Source organism: Scyliorhinus canicula, chromosome 3, assembly GCF_902713615.1.
Source record: "Scyliorhinus canicula chromosome 3, sScyCan1.1, whole genome shotgun sequence".
NCBI classification, from domain to species: Eukaryota; Metazoa; Chordata; class Chondrichthyes; order Carcharhiniformes; family Scyliorhinidae; genus Scyliorhinus; species Scyliorhinus canicula.
Genome location: NC_052148.1, coordinates 207,773,776 through 207,795,020, shown reverse-complemented (window position 1 = coordinate 207,795,020; position 21,245 = coordinate 207,773,776). Strand labels below are relative to the sequence as shown.

At 47.1% G+C, this 21,245-nt stretch overlaps 1 protein-coding gene across 3 annotated transcripts in view; it reads right to left on the bottom strand.

Moving 5' to 3' along the window:
* Positions 1–21,245, bottom strand: part of afap1 (actin filament associated protein 1) — a 296,334-nt gene that overhangs the window by 17,053 nt on the left and 258,036 nt on the right. For 2 of the 3 annotated variants that reach the window (XM_038792092.1, XM_038792093.1), the window contains 3 exons: positions 20,487–20,756; positions 6,010–6,124; positions 961–1,125 (listed from right to left, as the gene is read on the bottom strand). In XM_038792092.1, coding sequence (XP_038648020.1) covers positions 961–1,125; positions 6,010–6,124; positions 20,487–20,756 — 550 coding nt within the window. The remainder of the gene's footprint in view (positions 1–960; positions 1,126–6,009; positions 6,125–20,486; positions 20,757–21,245) is intronic. The other variant, XM_038792095.1, reaches the window with a different exon arrangement.

The window sequence follows — 21,245 nt, the reverse complement described above, 5'->3', positions numbered from 1 at the left end:
TCCTGCCAAAATGGAATTCTCAGAAAGACACACAAGAAGAAATGATGGAAGATTTCCCTTGTTGGTTTAAAATGTTCTACAGCCACCAGAAGCACTTTGATGACACTGAAGTGCTATCTAATACATGCAAAACATTTCCCCAAACTTTCAACATTCTTATTTGAGAGCAGTTGAGGATGGTTTTAAACATTGTTGGGAACGGACGCTGCCTAATTTTTGTGTCCTTAATTTGTGGGTATGGGCAGCAATTGGCAGAAACACTGTCGGCAGTCTGAAGGCAGTCTGAAATTGAATTGTGACTTGTAAATGTGCCATTTTAGTTTGATTGCTCTATATCACTGAAGCTGCTGCTTATTTCCAGCAGGGGCTAGGGCTATCTAGCTTGAAAAATTGGAATGGCTGAGAATGTAGTAATGCATTCCCTCACCCAGTGCCATAATTCTGTGACACTATGCACATATTGATACTTATTTATATTCTGTACTTGAATAGATACGTTTGGTGAAAGATGGAATGCAAATACATTGTCAGTGGTGGGAAGGGGAATTGTTGATGCTATGGTTGAGTTAATTTGGGAATGGGGTTAAAATTCAGTATGAGCTTTAACTTGTCTGCTCTAAGTGAATTTGTTAAAAGGTTTTTTTGACAGGGTCAATGAACTGCGGGCGGCACAGTGGTGGAGTGGTTAGCACTGCTGCCTCACAGCACTGAGGACCTGGGTTCGATCCTGGCCCCGGGTCACTGTCCGTGTGGGGTTTGCACATTCTCCCCGTGTCTGCATGGGTCTCACCCCCACAACCCAAAAAGATGTGCAGGATAGGTGGATTGGCATCGCTAAATTGCCCCTTAATTGGAAAATTTTTTTTTTAAACAATCAATTATCTGCACTTCAGTCTTAGAACGCAGAGCTTTGTAACTGAGGTGTATCATTTCATACAATTAAAGATTTAAAATGCCTACCTGTACATGTTTCAATCGCTGCTTTCAGCTCCCTCCTGTCTTTTCTCAGCTGTGCCAGCCGGGTGCGTAGAATTTCTTTCTGCTTTTTCATCTCTTCCTCCTTAGACTGTAATCTTTTTGCATCAGCTTCCACGCGGTTCTTGCCATACTTGTATTGATCAGCATCTGTGAATTCATCCCAAAGCATTTTAATATCTGTCTCTTGAAGATGCATAGCAGTGGTGCCAGAAACATCTCACCGAATGATACCAACTCCAATACTCTGCAAGTACTCAGAATACAAACAAGTCAGGGCAGCACGATGGCGCAGTGGTTAGCATTTGCTGCCTCACGGCACCGAGGTCCCAGGTTCGATCCCAGCTCTGGATCACTGTCCGTGTGGAGTTTGCACATTCTCCCTGTGTTTGCGTGGGTTTCACCCCCACAACCCAAAGATGTGCAGGGTAGGTGGATTGGCCATGCTAAATTTCCCCTTAATGGGGAAAAAATGAATTGGGTTCTCTAAATTTATTTAAAAAAAGAACACAAACGAGTCACTGGTCAAAGTCACTATCAAACACAAACATGAAAGTCACCTAGATACGAACATGTGTTTCATCTATATCATATGATTTTACAATAAAAAGAAATATGAATTGGTTATTGTGAGAGTAGAACATGGAAAAGTGAGGTTGATCAGCCAAAACAGCAGCTAAACTTTGACTTAAGCAATATTTCATGTCTCAGAAAATGCCCAACTATTGCACAAGGTGAATGGGAGGATAAATAAAGATCTGGACATTTGTATGAAGCAATGTGAAAAATAATATGTATGTTATTTGATTTTGACCACACCTTAAAATGTGGTACACACCATCAGACAAGCTGGCCCAGAACATGCTGGAAAGATAACAAATGAATTTATGGCACACACCATTATTATGCATGAAAAAATATAGCAATTTATGGCAATGAAGAGATACACCGAGTTATTCTGAATTGTCAGCAACTTCCGAACAATTTATACTTCTCCGCTGTTTGCCTTGCAAAAACTGGAGATCACCATCAATTTCCCTGTCAGTGTCAAGAAGTTTCTGTATTTCCCCTGTTAAACTCTCAGCAGAATGTTTGCATTGCTATTTCATGATTTAAGGACCACGTTCAGTTTGAATTTTGCCAGGGGCACTCAGCTCCAGATCTCAATACAGCCTTGATCCAAATATGGACAAAAGAACTGCAGCGGGATTCTCCAACTCCCCAAGCCGGGTTGGAGAATCCCCGGGGGGCGGCGCGAATCCCGCCCCGGCGCCGGTTTTCGTGGCGGGGGCAGGGCCCAAGCAACGCCGGTCGGGGGCCGTTGGCAGTGACCTCCCGGCAATTCTTCGGGTGGATCCGACCCTGAGGGGGGGGCCATGGTGACCTGGCCCGCAATCGGGGCCCACCGATCTGCAGGCAGGCCTGTGCCATGGGGGCACTCCTTCCTCACGTGCCGGCCCCTGTAGGGCTCCGCCATGGCCGGTGCGGAGAAGAAAACCCCTGCGCATGCACCAGAATACGCTGGCCGGTCTGCGCATGCACGGAACAACGATGGCGGTTCTGCGCATGCGCGAGATCACACTGGCCTTTCGGCGCATGCACTAACTCGCGCAGTCCCTTCGGCGCCGGCTGGCGCAGCGCCAACCCCTCCGGCATCAACCTAGCCCCCGGAAGTGTGGAGAATTCTGCACTGTCAGGGGCTGTTGACGCCGGAGTGGTTCACACCGGTTTTCCCGCCGGTGTGGGGACTTAGTCCCCGGAAAGGAGAATCTCGCCCCTGAACTCAAAAGGTGAGGTGAGATTGACTGCCCGTGATATTAATAAGCCCCAGCAAAATTGAAGTGAATAGGAATCGGGGCGGCGGGGGAGCCAAGCACTGTGAAAGATGGTCATGGCTGCTGGAGTCAAATTATCTCAGCCCTGGGATATTACTGCAGGAGTTCTTGAAAATAATATCCCAGGCTGAACCATCTTCAGCTGCTTCATCAATGACTTTCTCTCCATCATAATCTCAGAATTGGGAATGTTCGCAATAATGTTCAACACCTCAGATAATGAAGTCCATGCCTGTAGGCAGCACATTCAGTCTTGGGCTAATAAGTGGCAAATTCATGCCGCAAAAGTGTCAAGAAATAGCCATCTCCAACAAGAGATGGTATCGGCTGTCCCTCAATTTGAAGATGACATATACACAGGGCTGCAAGTTTCTGCCATGGGTCTTCATGCGCCTCATAGGCCCGATCCTCAGATCATTGGGCACATGGGGCAGGATGTCCCACAAGATAATGGTATCCAGAGGGTGGGATTTTCTTCCTTTGTCTGCTGCCACTCTGCTTCACCATTAAGATATTTGGACTCAAACGTGGTGCTAAAAGATGGATATTTCATAATTATCGTCATTTTAAATGATTAAGTCGCTCCCAGTCATGAAGGTCAATGCTGCTGTTCTTCAATGAGAGCTTCAGAGAGTCTTTGAAAAGTTTTCTTTGGCCTCCCCGGAACATTGGTCTGCTGAGTATTGCGAAAAGAGAAACACCTGGACTGAAGGGCAGCACGGTAGCATAGTGGTTAGCACAGTTGCTTCACAGCTCCAGGGTCCCAGGTTCGATTCCCGGCTTGGGTCACTGTCTGTGTGGAGTCTGCACGTTCTCCCCATGTGTGCGTGGGTTTCCTCCGGGTGCTCCGGTTTCCTCCCACAGTCCAAAGATGTGCAGGTTTGGTGGATTGGCCATGCTAAATTGCCCTCAGTGTCCAAAAAGGTTAAGTGGGGTTACTGGTTTGTGGGGATAGGGTGGAGACGTGGTCTTGAGTGGGGTGCTCTTTCCAACGGCCGGTGCAGACCCGATGGGCTGAATGGTTTCCTTCTGCACTGTAAATTCTATGATTCTACGACAGTGTCCATCCCACTGTGCTTGATTTTGCATGAGTTTTTCCTGAATGCTTGTGGAGTTTTCTTCAAGAAGGACCCTAGGGTTTGTTTAAAGGTGCTGCCATTGAATCTGGATGATATGGCAGTGGCACTGCAGGTGGAATTTCCCTTGCACTTGGGGGTTCTCGATACACAGATATGGGTTGGTTCATGAGTTTTCACAACATTCAAGGACAGACATTGGGAGCCTACTGGAGGGCACCCAGGGCAGGAACCCCATGGAGTATGAGGCCTAGATGTTGGGCAAGCTAGTGTGAGGGGAAAGCTTCCCCAAGAGAGTCCACAGGTCACTCCGGCCAAAGGCCAAAGCCAGGGAGCAGCCATGGGCTATCATCGCGAAACTGTCCCGGTACTAAGACCAGGAAAAGATCCAGAATTGGGCAGAGCACACACGTTACTGTAAATGGGAACAGCACTCGACCCAATACATTTTGAGCAGACCTGGCCAAGTGCCGGTCGGAACTCCAAGCAGCCAAGGAAGCCCTATACAAAAGCCAGGTGCGGATGGGATGCTGTATCCTGTCAAACTTTGGGTGACTTTCCAGGGTATGGTGTTCTACTTCATGACAGCATGGTGGCACAGTGGTTAGCACTGCTGCCCCAAGTCAGCCAGGTCCCGGGTTCGATTGTGATCCTGGGTCACTGTTGGTGTTGAATTTGCACATTCTCCCCATGCTTGCGTGGGTCTCACCCCCACAACTCAAATATGTGCACGGTAGGAGGATTGGCCACGCTGAATTAACCCTTAATTGGGGGGAAAAAATTGTGCACTTAACTTAATTTTTAAAAAGGAGTTCTACTTCTGGGGGAACTCACGGAGAGGTTCCTGCCAAGAGGAAAGGACCCGAGATACATTAAGGTAAAAAAGAATTCAAAAACCTCCTCCTTAAGGAAACAACGATGTACCCCCAGGACACTTGCTAGTAGAAGAACTGCGGGTGACCTAGGGAAGGGAAACTGCGGATTTGTACGGGCAACTGTTGGAGGAGGTACGCTCCCCCCCTGGATGAGACAAGAAAACAATGGAAGGTGGAACAAGGCATAGATATAGAGGGAGGACTCTGGATTGAAGTACTGCACAGGTCGAACTTCACCTCCACATGCGCATGGCTCAGCCTCACACAGCTGAAGGTGGTGCACAGAGCATACCTAACCAGAACTCGAATAAGTGAGTTCTTTCCGGAGATGGAGGACAAATGTGAACGGTGCGAGGATGGACCGGCCAACCACACCCACATTTTCTGGGCTTGCCCCAGATTTGTCAGGTACTGGACAACCTTCTTTGAGGCCATGTCCAAGATTGTGGGGGTGAGGGCGGCACCATGCCCGTAAGTGGTGGTCTTTGGGGTATCAGATCAGCCCCAGATATTGTTCAGCTGTGTTCTGACATCTGCGTGCCACGATGTTCCGGACATGTTTTGCACCGGCGTGTTTTCCCACTGGCACCATAGAGAATTGGTAGTGGAAGATTTTGGTCAGGCCTTCATCGGCATCCCATTAGTTGGATGCAAATAATTTCACACTGCCCTCCAGCAGGCTTCCAGCATGGCGGGCACCAAGCAGATGATGCTGCAGGAAATTAATGCGGGTGTGAAACCCAATAATGCATTCTTGCCAAACTCCACTGGGTCAGCTTAATCATGAAGAATAAACATTTAAGCATGGTGCTAGATGGTTCCCCATTGGCGATGGAAGGGTGGCCAGCAAGTGGTTGAGGTGGAGGATGTTGAGGAAAATATTTACTACCAATATTATGGAAGAATTCAAAAGAAAGCTGCTAGTCATCAGGGGTGGGATTCTGCGGCCTCTTGGCGGCGGGGGGGGGGGGGGGGGGGGGGGGGGGGGCGATGTGCCGTTCACTGGCGGCGGGATTCCATGCTCCCGCCGCTGTTGATGGGAATCTCATGCCGCTGGGAAACCAGTGGAGAATTCCAGCCCAGGCTCCAAGCAATGTGGAAATAAACACAGTGATTAGCTCAAGTCTCCAGGACATTTGTAAACCATTGTCCTGCATCACATCTTTTAAAACAGGTAGCAACACTAACTTGCATGATTTCTATTTGGTTAGGTACAATAACACCTTGTATAAAACCTGAAGGACTTACTTGAGGCAGTGCGTTTAACATTGGTGCTCAGATTTGCTTTTTTCACTTGACTGTTTCCAACCTTCTGCTTTGTCGTCATACCATTTACCATTGTTGGCATCTTCTTTCCTTTTGCCTAGTTTAGCAGGGAAATAAACATTTATTAATAAATATCCAACAATGCTCCCTCAAGTTTCCTGGTCTTTGATTTTGTTAAATTTAGCATTGCCAAAAATATACCCCGACTATCCTTCAAAGTACAACACCCCTCTAACTGACTGAGCTCATTATAAAGCAAATGCAGCACTTTCAAAAACTAATAAGTGACGCCATGTTAATAGTCGAGCACAAGTTCCCTCACTGAGGACGTAGTTCTCCACTCCCGCGAAAAATCGGGAAGGCCATCGTGAATTCGGCCGAGTTTCATGACGGCCTCGGAGGCCGCTCCTCTCACCTTATTCACCCCCACCCGGGGGGCTAGGAGCGGCGCTCCATAACTCTCGGCCGCCGGGCCTTGACGCTTGGGCGGCGCGCCGGGAATGACGCGACGGCGGTGCCTAAGTGACACCAGCCGTGCATGCGCAGGTTGGCCGGCTCCAACCCGCGCATGCGCGGCTGACATCAGGACAGCTCAAACCCGCGCATGCGCGGTTGCCATCTTCCCCTCCGCTGCCCTGCAAGACGTGGCGGCTTGATCTTGCGTGGCGGCAGAGGGGAAAGAGTGCGTCGCTTTGAGACGCTGGCCCGACGATCGGTGGGCACCGATCGCGGGGCAGTCCCCTCCCGAGCACGGCCGTGTTGCTCACTCCCCTCTCCGCCCCCCACAAACTTCAAATGAGCATTTGGTGGCCATGTTCACGACGGCAGCGACCAGGTGTGGTTGCCGCCGTCGTGAACCGGTTGCGAACGGCAGGCTGCTCGGCCCATCCGGGTCGGAGAATCGCCAGTCAGCGTGAAAAATGGCGAGCGGCGATTCTTCCGAGCGGGGGGGGGGTGGGAGAATTGCGGGGGGCATGTCGTGAGTCGCCCGGCCCTCCCGCGATTCTCCCACCCGGCGTGGGGAGCGGAGAATCGCGCCCTGAGTTTCCATATTGGTCATCTTGCTGTGGGAGTGCGCTGACTGCATGCCAGGAGATTCCCGATATATAAAGTGCTGGGAAGGAGAGTGGAGGCAAAAATCTCATTCACTTCCCAGCTAGTGACTGGAGGAGCCCCATCAATGGTTGAGGCCTCAGAGCACATATTCGTTTTCATACTCGGACAGGGCAGCAGACTATTGGAAAACAGGAGAGAAGATGGAGAAAAAAAAAATCAAATAAACCTGGAATAAAACATAAAACCCTAACTTCAGTAATGATGAACATGAAAGCCATTGGCATGTCCTAAAAATCCAACCAATTCAATGATGTCCTTCAAGGAAGAAAAATCTGCCGTCCTTACATTCTTTGAATCTGGCCTTTGTGAAACTGGTTTCCCAATTAGGAATCTGAACATTCGAACATTGGTTCACAAATTTGAGGTTCAAAACAATGACCGTTTTCTTCCAGTACAGGTCTGTAGCAGGAACATTCTCTACCACCAGTGTGCAATCAGAAAATTAAACTGATGTGCAAACAGGGTACGCGGGATCACTAAAACATGATTGGTGGCCAAGCCAGTTGTCAAAAACTTGCGAAGGATGCACACTCTCTGCCCTTAACTTTTAATGTAAGTTCAACTTTAGCTCACTCAGCTAAATCGCTGGCTTTTAAAGCAGACCAAGCAGGCCAGCAGCACGGTTCGACTCCCGTACTAGCCTCCCCGGACAGGCGCCGGAATGTGGCGACTAGGGGCTTTTCACAGTAACTTCATTGAAGCCTACTCGTGACAATAAGCAATTTTCATTTCATTTCATTTCAACTGCTAATGGAGGGTTATCAACTTGATGAAAGATGCTCTTTGGTCTGCCCAAAACTTGTTGTTCCTCCAGTTCAAAGAGCTGATGATGACCAAGTGTTGCAGACTTGGCAGATTCCAGAGTCCAGGACTCTGTATAGAGAGATGCACTAAAGCTTGGGGCAATTACGGCAAAGGACGCACTGGGGAAAAGCCACAGTCCAAAGCCCTCCTGCCATAGCATAACAGGGGACTTGCAAAACCCCTTGGGTTATATGTCTGACAAGGAATAAATATTGTAAATATGAGCTATAAAGGTAAGTGCAGTGAGGCACCTCAGAGTGCGACACGTGTTGCAAGAAACTTATTGTTTCCACTTTACATAAAGTCAACTTTGAACTGCTATGGAATCTACTTCCATAAATTCTTCAAATAAAGTATATTTTTGTTAAAAAACCTACTGCCACAATATTCAATCACACTTTTGCGTCAACATTTGCTGCTATAAATAGTTTTGTAAACATTTGCCAATGAATTGTTTATGTAAATTCACAATGTAGTTCAGTGTCTGACCACCAGGAGACTCTGGAACAAGTTTCTGCAATCTTCCTCGAGATAACAACTACTTGCGATAAATGTCTTGGAAAGCTTTACAAAACCGCAAATCCTGTACTTACATAGTACCTTTTTACCAGAAATGTTGGTTTCACGAGAAAAGTGATAGGGCTGTGCTACATTCTGGTGCTTGGCTGGTCAGAATAAGTGCACAAGAGTCTAGTTCGTGACTAGCTAAATGTTTATAGTTAAACAATAATGTGGGTTAGATAGCCATGAGAAAATTATCAAAAACTATTATAAATTATCTGAAAGCTACTACATGGTAGCACAATGGTTAGCACTGTTGCTTCAGAGCGCCAGGGTCCCAGGTTCGATTCCCGGCTTGGTCACTGTCTGCGCGGAGTCTGCACGTTCCCCCTGTGTCTGCGTGGATTTCTTCCAGGTGCCCCAGTTTCCTCCCACAGGTCCCGAAAGGCGTGCTGTTAGGTGAATTGAACATTCTGAATTTTCCCTCTGTACCTGAACAAGCGCCGGAATGTGGCGACTAGGGGCTTTTCACAGTAACTTCATTGCAGTGTTAATGTAAGCCTACTTGTGACAGTAAAGATTATTATTACAAATGTGACTGTCCACTATGAGGACCATCTCCAGACTCCCTGAGGTAACAGTGTCACGTGGTTGTTCTCTACTGCCATCTGCTGGTCGGAGGTTATATACATTACTATTTGCTTAAGCACATCATCACAGGTTACAATCTGCCAGTTGGCACTGGCTACTCCGCTCAACCACATGAAATCACTTGAACACGCACTACCCTGTTCAATAAGTTGCGGAGGAAAGCCGCGAGAGCGGACTTTTAAGGAGCACCTTCACGGTAACCAGGTGTGAATCCCTGGAAGCGGTTTTCTCCAACATGGGCTGATCTCTGAGGTGAGAGTGATTAAAGACAAAGACAGGGACAAATTGCCCAATTATAATCTATGATGTGGAGATGCCGGCATTGGACTGGGGTGAGCACAGTAAGAACTCTTACAACACCAGGTTAAAGTCCAACAGGTTTGTTTCAAATCATTAGCTTTCGAAGCCCTGCTCCTTCCTCAGGTGAATGCAGAGGTAGATTCCAGAAACATATATGATGCAAGACAATGCTTTGAATGCGAGCATTTGCAGGTAATTAAGTCTTACAGATCCAGAGAGAGGTAATCCCAGGTTAAAGAGGTGTGAATTGTCTCACGCCAGCACAATTGGTAGGATTTTGCCAGCCCAGGCCAGATGGTGGGGGGGGGGGGGGGGGGGGGGGGGGGGTGAATGTTAATTATAATCTAGGTATGTGAACGGATCTCCATCTCTCCCCTAAACAATAAAAAAAAGCACCTGTAACTGAAATGGGAGAAGGTTACATCTCAGAATAAGACTGTCACTGGTTGGAGCAGCGACGTCCTCCATAGCTGCTGCCTCCCGGCCCAGGGACTAGCCGTCTCCCGAGAATCGTACTGCTGAGAGCCTTAGGCATGGCATCCCACGGATCCGGCTTCATTACTTTCAAAAACCTGGAGCACGCCAGGGATACACTGGAGGCGATGAACGGAAAATCCCTTGCCAAGAAAAGGTCTGGAGGCGATGTAAATTTCACTTCAACACTTCAATTTAAACTTAAGTGCTGTCAACCAGTTTCTACCTAACGAGGCTGGTTTTTCACCCTTCACCACAACGATGGACATTGTTGCACATTGCTCCTTGCATGTGATCAGTTCCAATTGAGGGAATTTTCTCGCCTCCATAAGTGCGTAATTCTTCGCAGCGGGTGGTGACTCAACTTTTCATGATAGAGTGGGTGGGCTTCTCTGGTCTTGTCCGTGGCGGGGCCCGTTGTGAGCAGGAATGGAAAATTTGGCGTTCCAGCAAAAATTGGGAACTGGAAAATCCCAGCCGCGAACGAGGACAGAAGATTTCAGACAGCGGTTCAAGAAGTGCACTGAGAGATGCACCCATGGCGACCTCCATTTTACCGGAGCACTACCCAATGCTACTTGGACTACGATGTTCTGCGTGTTTCTAATGAACATGATTATGCTTCAGATCGTATGTATCGCAATGACCCGTCACCAACCTGTTGCTGTTCGACAACTGTAATGAGCGACTGCCATGGACAATGCTATTTGGCACGTTATGTCGAAAGTAAACTTTGGCAATGTCAACACCCTGCGAGTTTTTAAACCATGGGCAAATCTGTGCCACAAAGACCTCTCCTGAAATTATCCAAATTTGCAATAAACGGACAGCTTTTTCAAAGCAAGGATAAACTCTCCAATGTCCTCACTGGACAGCTGATTCTTTGTTCCAACCTGATAGCTTTCAGAAAAGTCCAATGGCCTGGTGCTGCTCAAACTTACACAAAATGTCCAACAACTGACGGTGCATTGTGGATAGCACAAATGCTTCACAGCTCCAGGGTCCCAGGTTTGATTCCGGCTTGGGTCACTGTCTGTGTGGAGTCTGCACATCCTCCCCGTGTGTGTGTGTGGGTTTCCTCCGGGTGCTCCGGTTTCCTCCCACAGTCCAAAGATGTGCAGGTTAGGTGGATTGGCCATGATAAATTGCCCTTAGTGTCCAAAATTGCCCTTAGTGTTGGGTGGGGTTACTGGGTTATGGGGAGAGGGTGGAGGTGTTGACCTTGGGTAGGGTGCTCTTTCTAAGAGCCGGTGCAGACTCGATGGGTCGAATGGCCTCCTTCTGCACTGTAAATTCTATGAACTAAAATTCTATGAAATGCATGTCTTTTGCCTTAGCAGGGGTGAGCCTGCTGCTGTCAAAAATATCACCCTTTCCTTTCCCCCCCCACCCCCACCCCCACAGCCTGATTAACAACAGGATTATCAGGATCTTTAGGATATTATTAGCAGTGAAAAACATATCTAGCTGCTCCACATATGTACCAAAATTCTCTCGGTCACAGCTGTCCTCCCCTGTTTCGGTCAATAATACCTGTTGATGCAGCCATCTTTGAAGGACAATTCACTAACCTGTTCAAACAGCCTTTTCTTGATGACAATATTTTTTAAGCCTACTTCTCAACAAAAAAGAAAATATCACATGTTCCTCTAATGGTTTGCTGGAAGCTTCTCCAACACAAATTTGTTCAGCTAGGGAAACCACAATTCAATCATGCTGTCAGACTGATATCTTTGCAAAACCAAAACAGAATGTGCAGCATGGTGTCCAGTGCCTATTCGAAAACATAATTAATCTGGGCCGCAATTCCCCGGAGGTTTGCTGGCGTTGGGTTTCTCTGGTCCCGCTGGCAGCATGGGTTTCCCATGCCCATGGGTTTCCCGGCGACATGGGATGGCTTCAATGAGAATTCCCATTGCCGGCAACGGGAGCAGAGAAACCGGTCTCCAGCAAACAGCGACGGGCTGCCGAGAAACACCCGGCTGGGAGGCCGGAGAATCTCTGGTTTGTTATATACATATATATATACACAAATGGCCACAAGAGGGTGCCATTACACAACCCAATCGCAGCCAGCACCCCAGTAATTGCTGGGAACTGTTTCCAGTTGAGGTCTTGTGCTGCTAAGTCCTGCCCCTGCCCACTGACCCTGGTGGCTGTCCATCTGTCTGGTGCTGGTCCAGGACTCTTCATTCTTCTAACTAAATGAGGCCATGCCTTTAAAATCAGCAGGGTCTCTAATCTTGCTGTGTTCATCATCTGCTCTGCTCATCTTTCCATTAAAGATTGGACCGTAGGTTGATGAATAAATCGCTGACCTATAATTTTAGAGGTGATCAACTTGACACTGTACACGAGGAGTAACGGCCAAATAGAATTTTAAGTCTAGCAAATTGGAGACTGGAGATGAATGGACCCAATGGCTGGAACAGGGAGCAGAGGATAAAGATGAAATGAAATGAAAATCGCTTATTGTCACAAGTAGGCTTTAAATGAAGTTACTGTGAAAAGCCCCTAGTCGCCACATTCCTGCGGCTGTTCGGGGAGGCTGGTACGGGAATTGAACCGTGCTGCTGGCCTGCCTTGGTCTGCTTTCAAAGCCAGCGATTTAGCCCTGTGCTAAACCAGCTCGATGGCCATGACAATAAGTTTAATGGGGGTGGGAATGGAGATGAGTGGGGGAGGGGGGTGACAGTGATTGGGGGGTGGAGAAGGGACAAGGCCGACAGTGAGGGGCAATCCAAGAGGGAGAAAGAAGACAACAGCAGGAAAGTTGTCAGGAGAGAGGGGAGGGGGGAGGAAGAGCAAGAGGAAAAGGAATGCTGAGATGGGAAACTCAGATCAGCAAAGGTAGCACTGTTCAGGCATGGAACAACCAGCCACCAGAGAAGAAATACACAGCTAATGTAGGGAGAGGAGGGTGGGCCGGGATGTACATTTAGGCTGTTACTGTGAAAGGGGAAATGAAGTGCAGTTGGAGTGATCAGTGGGCTGAACAGCAGCCATTAGGGAGATGGGATTGGCAGGATGTGGGTGATTTAGAATGGGAATGCAGTCAGTGGTGAGTGTGTGTGTAGTGTGAGGTGGGCAGGGATGATGGTGGTCAAAACCTTGGCTGAGTGGGAGAGGGAGGGCTTGTATTTACACTTACTTTGACTGGGGAGGGCCGTGTCCACCACTTAATGCATGGGCTGTTTCCTTACTTCTCCTATCCACCATCCGAAATCCAGTGCTTTCTGCATTTGGTGTCAGTTTATTTTCTCAGTGTTGAGATGTAGGGGAGGGTTGTGGTCAGGAGTTTAATTCCCTTTAAGACTAATGCCAAGCCTTTCATCTGGACTTTCTGTACATTGTTCTGGTATCTTTGTGATTGCCTGGTAGTATTGGTAATGCTAGCCTTATTGTATACTCTTCCACTGTGTGAGCAGAAAGCAACAAGACAAAATGTTTGGGACTGTCCTCAACACATCAATGCAGATATTCAGCGGTTCAATGAAACCAACACCTGGACATTGGCTCCCAGTCCTGTTTGACATCCCCCCCCCCCCCCCCCCCAGGTCTGCCAGAAGGTCTAGACATTGAAACAGTTTGATCATATTGAAGCCAACCCAGAAATGCCAATAATGAAGACCGTCGGAATCTACTGAATATATGATTCGAATTACACTAATTGTCCTGGAAAGCTGCAAATGCTTCGATCAATGCAGATTTTCACTAATATTGTTAACAAAGATCTGCTCTGACAAGAGCAGTGCCTCCAGGGTTTGATCTCCCTCAAACAAAAATGGTCTACACTCAACAAGGTCTGCACTCTTCATTCAAGGTCATCACACATTACCCACAAATGGAATTTCAAGGAGATCAGACTGTTGACCCCATTGCGAATGAATGCGGCCCACAAAAACATTGCCGTACAATTCAAAGCAATCCACCTAACAACATGCAGTGTGGGCATGGCTGCCCAACTTGGAGTTAGACGAGGGCGGCATGTGGCGCAGTGGATAGCACTGGGACTGTGGCGCTGAGGACCCGGGTTCGAATCCCGGCCCTGGGTCATTGTCCGTGTGGAGTTTGCACATTCTCCCCATGTCTGCATAGGTTTCACCCCCACAACCCAAAGATGTGCAGGTTAGGTGGATTGGCCACGCTAAATTACCCCTTAATTGGAAAATATATATATAATTGGGTACTCTAAATTTATTTTTTTTAAACTTGGAGTTAGACTTGTAAAGCTGCAAGATGTCATACGCAAGATGAGGAAGAGGAACATAGAACAGTACAGCACAGAACAGGCCCTTCGGCCCTCGATGTTGTGCCGAGCAATGATCACCCTACTCAAACCCACGTATCCACCCTATACCCGTAACCCAACAACTCCCCCCCTTAACCTTACTTTTTAGGACACTACGGGCAATTTAGCATGGCCAATCCACCTAACCCGCACATCTTTAGACTGTGGGAGGAAACCGGAGCACCCGGAGGAAACCCACGCACCCACGGGGAGGAGACTGGTAATGTAACAGGTGTGACTTTAACTCTGCACACCCAGCAGGGACAGGGCAGTTCTGGAATTAAAAGACCTTGCCACTGCATTCTTGCTGTGCCATATTTCTTAGGACTTCCAACTAGGCAGCCCAGATTCTTGCCAGAATCAGGTGGGAACCTCATTACTATCTACGAATCAGGTTCCATGACATAAATAGGATACCAATGTAAGTTGGCATGAGAACGTGAGAGCTGCAGCATGGGGTAATGGAAGGGAATTAACACAGGTGATTTATAAGACCATAAGACATAGTTGCAGAAATAGGCTATCCAATCCATCAAATCGGCTTTGTTTTTCAATGAGATCATGACTGATCTGATATGGTAATCCTCAATTCCACTTTCCCCCCCCCTTATCCCCACAACTCTCGATTCTGTTACTGATTAAAAATGTCTATCTCAACCTTGAACAGGCTTAATGACGCACCTCTACAGCCCTCTGCAGTAAAGAATTCCACCGGTTCACTTCCCTCCGAGAGAAGAAATTCCTCCTCACCTCTGGCTTAAATGGGCAACCCCTTACTTTGAGATTATGCCCTCTGGTCTCTCCCATAAGAGGAAACAACCTCTCAACATCTACCCTGTCAAGCCCCCTGAGAATCCTATATGTCTCAATAATGTTGCCTCTGATTCTTCTAAACTGCAATGAGTACAGGTCCAACATACTCAACCCCTCCTCATAAGAAATCTCTGAATAGCTGGGATCAACACAATGATCCTCTGGGCTGCCTCCACTGCCAGTATATCTTTCCTTAGATAAAGGGACCAAAACTGTTCACAGTATTTCAACATGGAGTTGTCCTCTTGCCAAACCTTTTTACATTTTTAATTTAAATAATAGATTTAACAGCCAGGATGGGGTGTGATGTTGGGGAAGTGGGTGTGGGGCATTGTACAAGGTGGTCTGTGGCTGTTTTGTGCCCCCAGGCAGCATGGAGGGCCTCTAGGCTGACTCTGGCTTACAAGCGGGTGCTTGCCTCCGGACACCTAAAATGGCCCCAAGAGTGCTGGAACCTGGAGACCCATTGGAAAATCACAGTCAGCCCCTTTCCCTCCTCCACAAAAACGGTCTGGAGACTGGCACACCAACTAACAAGGCTAATTTTCATCTCCACCCAATGTCGATCCTAACCCTAGCTGGGGTTGAAAGGTGAGCCCACCATTTCCCATTTCCGCAGGGGTACTGCTCATTTTCACAAGGACGTACATAGAACATACAGTACAGAAGGAGTCCATTTGGCCAATCAAGTCTGCACCGACCAACTTAAGCCCTCACTTCCACCCTAGCCCCGTAACCCAATAACCCCTCCTAACCTTTTTGGACACGAAGGGCAATTTAGCATGGCCAATCCACCTAACCTGCCCGTCTTTGGACTGTGGGAGGAAACCGGAACACCCGGAGGAAACTCATGCAGACACAGGGAGAACATGCAGACGCCACAGAGACAGTGACCCAACGGGGAATCGAACCTGGGACCCTGGCGCTGTGAAGCCACAGTACTAGCCACTTGTGCTACTGAGTAGGCCGCCCAACCTCCCTTATTGCTGCAGACTTGCCCCTCCCGCTTTATAGAGATTGCTTCCTAACCATGATACATGCCTGAGGTCTTTATTCTGGAATGTCTATTGCCTTTCCCAACAGGTTTGTTGCAGATGGGATGATGTTGCGGTTTCACAGAATGTGAACGGAGATTCCTCTGCCCATATTAGCATTGCTGAAATGAACTTCCCCAATGACTGAATTCAACATGTAACCACGGAAGCCAAAGAATGTTTTGATTGGTAAGAGGAGACTCCTCACAGGTATTGAAGGGGGTCAAATGTTTTGGTTTTTTAAAAAACATCCAATTTGACCACAGGACGCTTTGCCAGAAGTCGACAAGCATTCACACAACTTTCCTCACAAGGGCATTTCTTCTTATAGTTTCTGCTGCTGATGTATGGCTTCCTCCCAGCTGCCCAACCGCACAAATACTGCTTGTGTGGCTTTGCTTTTTTTTGTCTGGACATTGTTATCAGGTCTGCCCGGCGCCTTGAGAAGCTGAAAGAAATGTATTCTCCCTCATCCTCAGTGGTTTAACTCCCTGCTCACTGCAGTCTTTCTGATCAGCCAGACCTATGTAAAACTGGAAACACCAAGGTTCCACTTCCAGATGATGCAATTTACAGTGAACGCTTTCACATAAAGGCTGGAGGCTGTCGCGCATCGCAATGAGACGATTGCCACTGTACATTTTGCAGCTCTGAACCGGTTTCTTTTGACTCTGTATCGAGGTAACACTGATATAATCCTGAGTCAGCTACCACGCTCTCTGTCTGGCAGGAGAGTTCAGTAGCTATAGCTGAATTGCTAATCAGGCCAAAACAAATTGAGTACATCACCTGAAGTCACTGGGGCATGTTCAGCATTTTATAATATGGGTATTACACTGCTCGTATTAGCACTGGAATAATGTATTTAGCATTGCTATCTGGAGCAACACAATGCAGAGAAAATGGGCGGAGTTCTCCCATGTCCCCACCGATGAGGGAATTCGGCAGGAGGCTCACAAATCGGTTTAACACTGGCGTGAAATTCCAGCGATATCTTCCACTGGTGTCCACCATGGCAAATCTGGAAAACTGCCAGTGGACAACATGAATCAGATTAACATCCCGCTAATAAGATAAGAAATAGGAGCAGAATTAAGTCACTTGGCCCATCGAGTCTGCTCCACCGTTCGATCATGGTCGATCTCATATTGGCCTTAACTCCACCGTCCTGCCTGGTTTAGCACAGGGCTAAATCGCTGGCTTTTAAAGCAGACCAAGGCAAGCCAGTAGCACGGTTCAATGCCCATACCAGTCTCCCCGAACAGGCGCCGGAATGTGGCGACTAGGGGCTTTTCACAGTAACTTCATTTGAAGCCTACTTATGACAATAAGCGATTTTCATTTCATTTTTATTTTTCATTTAATTAATGAGATGCAGATGCAGATTGACCCATACCCAATTCTCCGCGACACCAGAAGGAAAACACTGCGGTCCAGAACATGTCTGGAACAACGTGGTGTGCAGAAGTCGGAACTTAGCTGAAGAATACACGGGGCTGCCTCCAGAGTTGGGATGGAGGCCACCAATGACCCTGGACTTTGGAACACCACAGCAATGAGCAGTGACAGCATCTACAGGCGAATCCTCCAGATTCAGTATCATCGAGGAGGGACATCTTCCAGCTTCTGAGTGTTCCTGGAGATCCATCTTTTTCAGGAGGTTCATCGACTTTCTTCAACAGTGGATCAGTGATATTGGGCTGCTTTTCAATACAGCCCCCAGATATGATGGTGGAACGTGTACAATCAAGCCCACCTCGCCACGGAATACGGCATTAAACCCCGTGGTCAGGGCTGGAAGATAAAACATGGTTTCCCGTTGGCGTCAGCAACGGGAAAGATTCCACATCCACGCTCCCACCACGGGACCTAATCCCAGATGGGAGAATACTACCCAATGCCCTGTTGCAAACCGATAGGTAGAGGCTGGGACGAATAACTAGAAAAATCTGTGTTGCCAAACTAATAGAAAAAATATAATGCAGGGATATTGTTAAAGACTTACAGGTTACATTTTTGTAATCACCTCTAATCTATGATCTGATCATGAATAATGCGCTCCCATTAGGGAGGGGAAAGCACCACACTGGAACACTGCTGTATCTCCTGGTAGGTGACTCGGAGTGGAGTCGGTCGAGCCCAGAAGCTGGCCAGCTCCCAACCATAATCGGCAAAGCCCAGAGAAACCTTTCAAAGTGAGGGACGTGCAGTGGAGAGAATTTAATTACAAGCAAAGTCTTTAAAAATATTATAAAGGTTAATTTGGTTCAGCCATATTTAATCTGACTCTGAATTTTATTTTCGGGAATGATACCATTATTTAAATAATGTTATGCTTCTGGTAAAATGAAAGAGAAAGCAAAACAAAATTTCTTAAGGAACGTTACTGGATTCAATTAACCTAAATTACTCATTATGTTGAAAACAATGATCACATGAAAACATGCAGTCATCTAGTGCTGCTGATTTGAGAAATGTCACTGTTAAATATTGTCACAACATCTAGTCATGGAGGAATGCTACATTTGCAGCATAAAGATGGTGCTTTTCCTCTCCCTGGGATGTTGTCCTTTGACAGCATTGTGCTAGATGTAGCCACCATGATCTGACAAACTTCCCCACTCTGCCATGTAATTTAGACTCTGTTAACCGCCAAATGTCACTGGCCAGCAGAACATGCATCACGCAGATTCAGAATAGAATATTCTTTTCATGTTTCATGGACGCTAATGTCCGTGAATAAAGCATATGTGTGGGGCTTGGCCTTTGCCATACATGACATTTTCACCAGTAAAGGGGCCGTTTTCACTCAAGTTGGGAATCGGCGGGGCGGGGCCTGACTAGGCGATCAGGCTGGTCTCCTAGAACATGCAGTCTGGACGGTTTCAACTTCCAGGTCTTATTTCCACGCTCCAGCTCTGGATCAGTGGGAGTGACGTCAGCACTGGCAGGCGGCTTTTAAAGCTGGCTGGTTAGGCTGCTCCACATCTATACCAATGAGTAGAGCATGCGCTGCTTCTGCTCCATCCATTGGCAGCTCCAAACTGCCTTAGGCACCTATGTCCACATCGGGCCAAAGCTTGCGTATTATAAATAGGCTCCAGCCTAAAATAAATGGGTGCCCACTCTGTTCACGAGAAGAGTCCGGACAAAATATTAGCAGGTGACTAGGAGTGGAAACAGGAAATTCAGTTCAGCCCCACAGTTTTCACAGTGCTACCACCTTGCTCCTGCCCAATGGAGGCCATAAAAATAAACTCGCGTGGGGGGCATGGTAGCACAGTGGTTAGAACAGTTGCTTCACAGCTCCAGGGTCCCAGGTTCGATTCCCGGCTTGGGTCACTGTCTGTGCGGAGTTTGCACTTTCTCCCCAGGTCTGCGTGGGTTTGGTGCTCCGGTTTCCTCCTACAGTCCAAAGATGTGCAGGTTAGGTGGATTGGCCATGAAAAATTGCCCTTGGTGTCCAAAAAGGTTGGGTTAGGTTACTGGGTTACAGGGATGGGGTGTAGGTGTGGGCTTAGGTAGGGTGCTCTTTCCAAGGGCCGGTGCAGACTCGATGGGCCGAATGGCCTCCTTCTGCACTGTAAATTCTATGATTCTATTATTCTTTCAACGGGGGAGTCAGAGAAAACTGCTGCTGAAAATAAAAGAAGAGAAAAAGGAGACAGTGACCCACAGTAAGACCTCAAATAAAGCAATGTGGGTGGGGAGAGTTTGTATAACTAAGAATGATATGCATTGCATGATAATCTTAAAAAAGGACAACATTCCTGCGATTTATGTCTTCCCATGGTTGACAGAAAATATTTTTGTCGAATGATGCCAGACATTGTTGTAGTGTCGGTAGAAGTCCACCAGGTGGCTATCTTTGCTTTACATCTGCTTCAGACGAAAGTTCTGTAACGAACTGAATCAGTTTCCAATTCACAAGAAGACATATGGCAACATGCCTTGTAACTCGAGATTATTCATAGTTGCCTCATGTTGGAAACAGTACCATGAAATCCCAAGGGCAATGACGTTGAAATGATTTGAGCTGCCAATTCCTGAAAGAGCTACTAAAGTTCTAGAAAACTTTAAAATTAGGGTACATGCTATACCGAACCAATTTCTTAACATCTATAATGCTAATTTACTTAGATTGGGGAGATCTCCACTTGTCTGCTGTAAATTCAGTCGAAGTGCCAGCCATGTAACTACCAGATGACCAGCGTAATTGCCTTTTATGCTGCTTTCCAGGGATTCCTCAGCTCCTTTGTCCAAGTTGCAATAAACAATCAAAAGGACCTTCTCTGAAATTAACCTCCAAAGCTTTTAGTACGGGGAACAGTGCAATCAGGCTGAAAGTGCCCATTTAAAAAGTAGGGTGGTTAATACTTACTCTGCCTGGAAAAAGAGCACCGATTTGTTTTTTGGAAATGTAAAAACATAAGAATGCCACATGCAATCATAGAATTGGTGGATGACAGAAGTACCTGTGGGGTTGCTTTGACTGCTCCCTTTTCTGCAGCAGGGGTGTTAGTTTTATTAGTCAGAGACCGCGTGGAAGACAGAGGTGAAGAAGCGTGAGTTTTGTTATTCTTAGAGGACAGTTTCTCAGTGGAAAGCCTACTCTGGACCCCAAGTGGTTGCGATTTACGAGCAATTGGTTTTGGTGGCGGAACGTTGTCATACAGGTCAGTGCTGTCAGCGTGAACTTCCTCATACCAGGGCGCATTAGCGTTAGTAGTGAAAACCTCTTGTTCCTGTGATATACAATATATAACAAGCTTCAGCTGTTAGAAGCAATGACATGCAGACTAAATGCAATGTCTACAAATTTGCAAACAAAGATACAGCAGTACTGTGAATATAGCCAAAGTACAGAGTACTAAAAGAACCAGGCTCATGCATCTTATATCCTATTAGCATATTTTGTAAAACTACTTCTTGTTATTCATGCCTTGGACCATGAGGTGAAGTTTAACTTTTTTATCAAAATAAGGTTTGGGCACACTTCCAGCAGTGCAATCAGTGTTGGAACTAATTTGCAACAACAGAATGGTAAAAACCTATCTGATTCAGTGCAGAGACAACTCCTGGGGTAGTATTCAAATTTAGATCCATCAAACTCAGAGAATTTTTTTTTTTAATGACGGTTTTAAATAAATAGAGACCAGTGCACTGGGGAAGAATGTTTGTTCATTGCAAAAATGTTAAAATAATATTTCCTCCTCCCGCCAGTAACAGCACAA